The 6,162-nt window shown below is 32.9% G+C and overlaps 1 protein-coding gene across 2 annotated transcripts; it reads left to right on the forward strand.

Annotated features, from left to right (window-relative positions):
• Nucleotides 1-222: 222 nt before the first annotated feature.
• LOC110736290 (probable WRKY transcription factor 65) lies at nt 223-2,212 on the forward strand. Of its 2 annotated transcripts, none has more exons than XM_021916486.1 (3): nt 223-573; nt 706-849; nt 1,187-2,212. In XM_021916486.1, exons 1-3 carry the CDS (start codon nt 437-439, stop codon nt 1,803-1,805), a joined length of 900 nt encoding a protein of 299 aa, XP_021772178.1. In that variant the 5' UTR covers nt 223-436; the 3' UTR covers nt 1,806-2,212. The 2 variants fall into 2 exon arrangements, with proteins under 2 accessions (XP_021772178.1, XP_021772170.1); XM_021916478.1 differs by having other exon boundaries at nt 224-573; nt 703-849.
• Nucleotides 2,213-6,162: the final 3,950 nt, after the last annotated feature.

A 6,162-nucleotide genomic window follows, 5' to 3' on the forward strand; every position in this document is an offset into this window, starting at 1 on the left:
CTACTGACCGTACAGATTAAACGGAGGCAACTAACCTTAGCTTGATTTAATTTTATTATTATTCTTATAATAATAATAATAATAATTAATACTATACATTATTAATTTATGGCAACAATTAATTATTTATTTATAATCACCAAAATAATAAATAATAATTGTGTTATTTGAACAAATCAACTACTTTAAAGTTGGCCTTATTGCTTAAGTACACCCCCATGCCAGCCCTTTTGTCACACCCCACATAAGCATGACATCCCTTTGATATTAAAAAGGACATCTCTTTTGATTCTTCTTCTTCAATTCCTCCATTATACAATTTTCTCTTTCTCTCTCTTGAAAACTACAAACAAGAACAAGCTTTTAGTAGAATCATCAATCAAGCTAAAGGCAACTCAAAGATCGGCGCGAACACGAGGATAAATCGGCCTCGAGTATGGAAGCTAGCTTAAGTGAGTTGTACTCAAATATGAACTATCATATGGAGGATAGAGAAATCTCGTCGGATAATAGTGGTGATAATTCTCCGCCTTCTACCACCTTCAACGCCTCCATTTCCTCTCCTAAGAGAAGGTTAGTATGTACCTTTAATTATTAAGGACGCATCTTTACAGTTGTCCGTCCAGTATACAGTAGTCTGTACGATTTCTAGCTTCGCCACTGGCTATGCTGTGTAATAACATGTGGTTATAACTTTGATAGTAGGCGAGCTATACAGAAAAAAGTGATGACGTTTCCACTCAAAGAAATCGAAGGATCTCGATTCAAAGGCGATTGTACTCCGCCATCGGATTCATGGGCTTGGAGGAAGTATGGCCAAAAGCCTATCAAGGGTTCTCCATATCCTAGGTACTATTCTTTCCCCATCACTTAATTATTAGTAGTTCATTTGTACTTTTAAGGTATATACAGTTACTCCATTCAATCATGTTAGATCCATTATTTGATGTCATGAACTACATACGACCTTATCTACAACTTTGTTAATGTGTAAATACTCGTAAACTCAATTGAGACTATGCATAATGCATATTAAAACGTAAGAATTACTTATTATTGAATTTAATTAAGATCTTTGAATTGTTATCTCACATGAATCAATTTTTTTAAGTTAAAATTAGTGATTTTATGTGTAACTAAGTTGCCAAATTATGCACTAATTTGTTTTTTAAATTAAACTTTGCAGAGGATATTATAGATGTAGTAGCTCAAAGGGTTGTCCAGCAAGGAAGCAAGTAGAAAGAAGCCGTTCAGATCCAAATACGTTAGTAGTCACGTACTCTTATGAGCACAACCATCCTTGGCCTATTTCGCGAAACCACCACCACCAAAACCGCCACAACAACGCTGCTGCTGCCACCAACACCACCACTTCCACTTCCACTCCCACATCCGAAAACATTAGCACCAACACCACCATGATCTCCTCCACAACATCACTAAATATCCCCTCAACTAGTACTAATAAATCATTACAACCAAAAATAGAAAACCATGCAAATGACACCATATTATTCCAACAAAATATAGATCATCATGAGATTCATGACCCTTTGCTACATCCTACGGATGAATTATCTTGGTTTACATCGGATCATCAAATACTCGAAAACAACGAGTTTCTTAGCAACTTCAACGACCTAGACATGTCAAAGATATTTCCAATGAGGGAGGAGGATGAGTCCCTTTTTGCCGACCTAGGGGAGCTTCCGGAGTGTTCGGTGGTGTTCCGAAAGGCGGCTGGGGTGGCCGCCGTGGAAGAGTGTAACTTGGCACCCACAACTTGGTGTGGGACCACGGGTTGAGGTTGGTTAGTTAAGGGTATCACACCCATCATATATTCACCCACCCGGTTGTCTACATTTGTGTGCTGGCCTATAATGCTAGTATTAGGCCAAAATTAATTATTTTTAATTAATCTCAAGTGATTATTATTATTATTGTGATAATAGCATGAAAATTTGATAAATTTAAGGGGGAACTTACCTTACGGCTTAAGATAATCAAATGTTCACACTTTGCTTATGTTGGTAGTTTTATGATGATATTGTTTTAATTTCTTAGTTACTTTGTTTTTTTTTTTATTAAAGGGGAGAAAATTAGTTAAAGTATAGTATTTGTATGTGATCACGTTGAATCGGATGTTTAGAATTGTGTATTCATTTTTCTGATCAACTTGTAGTATAATATTAATATATAGTTGCAGAGAAAATTAAATATTTCCTTAGTTAACGGCTAAATTTCATGAGCAATGGTATAAATCATGTGTTGTGTTCAGACTAGCTGGCCTGACTCTAAGATAATTGAGATTGAATGAATAATAATGATGAATTTATCATGCTAATTGTTTTTTCATAAGCAACGGCAATAGCACCAAATTTCACCGTAAGAAAAAAAAAATAAAAAAAAAATTATAATATATTTATTTGCTAGTGTCAAAAATTCAATATGGTTGATTAGAACACGATTACATTTCCTTGCACTTTTTTGACAGACTTAACTAGTGCCTCTATCTGCTTGAAAGGTATTCCATACAGGCATAAATCGTATAATATGTCATATTAATGGCGGTGATTTTTTTTTTTAAAAAAAAAAATCTATATACTACGTGTATTATTATATATAATTAGTTGGTGGTTTAACACTTTTTACCGTCTAAATATAAGAGTTATAATATTAGTATTATACCATTTATACACCTCTATCACCAAATAACTAAAGTCGTCATTATTGGTTTTATTTTAAATTGTTCCAAAAAGTTAATGTTTCCTATATTATTGTCAACGAATAAATGTTACATAGTCACTTGTCTCTATACATATCTTTAATGGTTAATATTTTCAAGTACATACGAGTAATATAAATGACAATTACATTTTACACGAAGTAAAAATGACAATTTCCCAGAAAAAGAAAATGACCATATTACATACTTTGTACATAGCAACCCACATAGATTCAAAGTACTATGTACTATGCACTATGCAGTACATGAACTTTCAGTTTGTTCCTAAGAAACTTGGTATCCAAGAAACAACTATCATTTGCATGCAACGTGGAGCACCTTGAACATGAGGATCGAAGATACTAACGATATATAGTGTTGTTACAATAATCATAGTTGTATGAATTAACATGTATAGCGTTACGTATATATACTATATCTGGATCTATTATGCCATATTAATGAAATAATAATGGACCTACCCATGACAAACTGAACAAAAAGCTACCTAATAAATCGATCTATGCATGCCTACTTTTTGGACCCAAATTTTCAATCTCTTTTGAGTCCGTACTAAAGAACATACGAGGTACTAAAAGTTTGTAATAAAAGTGTAAAAGTCCACAACTTTTTTGTAGATTGTCACCAATAATAAGCTTTTAAACATATGTGGCTTTACGAGGGATGATATATAATTGATTAGAGAGGCGGCTAGTTACGTGCGGATAGGTTTTATTAGCGTGCAATTTGCAAAGTATGGAGATATAATAAGGTGCATTTATCATGTACAGTGAATTGGGTTTGGATTTGAGATTATATTATTCGTATCGGTTCCGTCACATATGTTGATATGTACATCAACTCTATATATGCTTTGTTTGTGAACATATACATACTATATATAATAATGTTGGATTATATTGTGTTACAAAACATGTGTAGAAGCCAATAAGTAGGGGTATTAAATGTTCTAATGAACTTAAGCTAGTTCACTCGTGAACTATTCAAATGCGCACGACTTGAATTTTGTAGGAATTAAGCTCAATTAAGCCTATATCAGAAGGATCAATCGTATATATAATTAAGCTCAAAATAATTCAATACCAACTTTGTTATTTTATTTGCATTTTATATAAAATTTAACTTGAAATTTATGCTTGAGATTTACACATATTATAATTCATTACCAAAACTCAAAAATTATTGAGGCTCAGCTCGTGCTCAAGTGTATATATTAAACCAAGCCAAGCCAAGCTATGTTTCGCTGCACTTAATTTCATTTTGACTTGTTAAAACCCTTACATTGAAGGTTGCCCCCGACCACAATCGTTATAATGTAGAACATATTTTTTTGAAACCTAGCAGAGGATGCTAAAGATCAAAAAGTGGGATAAAAGAAAGAAATATACCATGTATATCCTTAATTAGTCTTTTGTCCATAATAATGTAATCATCTTATATATGCAAAAGTTAAATAATTGTTCGATCTTAACTTCATGTGTTGGCAATAATAATACTAAGATGCGATGCTTATCCCAAATTATTGGTTCTGGTGAATGTATTCTCTAACTTTGGACAGGCTTAGACGTAACAATTTTAATATAATTTGACTTTGATAAATAATTGAAAATATAAATTCAAAACCTAAGGTTTCACAATCATTCAACAACTTTATACCAACCATGCAAGTTATTCGGCACCGGCATGCTTATATATGTTAGGACTTTCTGTAATCTCTATGTGAACTATTTCAGCTCACAGGTTTTTAATAATTTGTGAGCCAGCGCAAGATTTTTCTATTAGTTACAAAAAATTAAAATTTAAATACTGCTGTTGAAATACAACTCATAAAATACGATTAAAATTATTATATTGATCCTATAAACAATACATAAATGAGTCGAATTTTTAAGAATGGAGATAGTTTAGTGATTTTTGTTTGTTTGGAGGCATGTCGGGTGATAATTTTGAGTTTATTAATATCTCCTTGTATAGTGTGACTATTATAGAATTTTCACATCTAACATACTTCGTATAATCTTTGTAAGATAAATCTAATACTATCTCCGTTAAGTATTAGTTGCAACTTTAGAATATTTTATATCTCAAAAATAATACCCAAAGTTGCAACTAATACTTAACAGAGGTAGTATTATACCCTCTCCATCAAAAAGTACTTCGTTCATTTCCACAATCCATTATTTAAAATTTTACTAAAAAGACCTATCAAATAAAGATATATTATTAGGTCATCAAAAATTCATGTCACTAAAACCTTATTTCTAATGTTAGATTTCAAATTAGATTGATAAAAAAAAAATTATCACAAACTATTGCGTCAGTCCAGCCTAATTAAATGTTTCGTCAGTCCAGCGAGTTTTTGCTTTATACCAATGATCGCTCCCATCGGCGGCGTTGTTATTGGCGGTGGTATTGTCGACGGTGAGAAACTCAATGATTATTGATTATATTTGTCCATGATTTGTGCTTGAATTGACTTGATAATTTCTTGAGATTCTTGGATATTTCGAGAAATGCCCAAAAAAATCGATGTGGGGCTTTCTTGTGTGATGTATAATTGTTGAAATTGATTGTCCTATGTGATTGTATGTTAAATTGTGAGCGTTTTGATAACAAATGCATGTATTTTGGTTGAGAAATGAGCATGTTATATTATACCCATGAGCTTAGTACGAGACCTTTAATGGTGGTTCCGCCATTATTGACCTTTTAATTATTTTTATAAAATAAATTCTATTGTCTAGATTATATCATCTGTAATAAGTTGGATGATACCCTATATAACAGGATGTGATATTATGTATATCAACCAACAAATAAAAGAAACATATCAGCTAAGAAAAGGAACATATCAACCAACAAAAGATAGATATCAGCTAACAGATTGAATATATTACCCGACAAATGAAGCTTATCAGCCAACAAAAGGATGAAATCAGCAAACAAAAGCAACAGGTAAGCCAACATATTGTACATATCCTCTATCAAATAATATATATCTGAAAGGAATGGTGTCCTTCGAACAAGTGTATTATTCCGATAGAGGATTCGGAATCAATTACGGAGTTGATTATTCAGTGAAGTCAAGTAATCGGAAAGTCAGGCTAGAGGCCATCTTTGATCAGTGAGATTAATCATATTAATCTCACAGCTTTCCTTTAACTGAACCCAACGGGTCACACTCAAGCGTGCAACCAAACTAAGGCGACGAATTAAGCCGAAGGCCTTAATACGTCAAACAAGAGGATACGTACTCCAACGTTGGATTCCGAGCTTAGAGCGTCGAAGCCGAACGTCGAGTTAAATTCTGAGAATTAACGAGACGTACAAATAAGTCAAACAACAATTAGAAAGTCAAAGTGCATAGCCCTAGCCTCGTATTGGCCTAGCCATACGAGGGCTAGACCAGCACATGC

This window comes from Chenopodium quinoa, unplaced genomic scaffold, assembly GCF_001683475.1.
Source record: "Chenopodium quinoa cultivar QQ74 unplaced genomic scaffold, ASM168347v1, whole genome shotgun sequence".
NCBI lineage: Eukaryota > Viridiplantae > Streptophyta > Magnoliopsida > Caryophyllales > Amaranthaceae > Chenopodium > Chenopodium quinoa.

Bases quoted from the DNA above. Each gene is read 5' to 3' on its own strand.
- LOC110736290 (XM_021916478.1), top strand. From the start codon at position 437: ATGGAAGCTAGCTTAAGTGAGTTGTACTCAAATATGAACTATCATATG. The intron at 574-702 runs GTTAGTATGTAC...TAACTTTGATAG, and splicing joins ATTTCCTCTCCTAAGAGAAG to TAGGCGAGCTATACAGAAAA. The intron at 850-1,186 runs GTACTATTCTTT...TAAACTTTGCAG, and splicing joins AAGGGTTCTCCATATCCTAG to AGGATATTATAGATGTAGTA.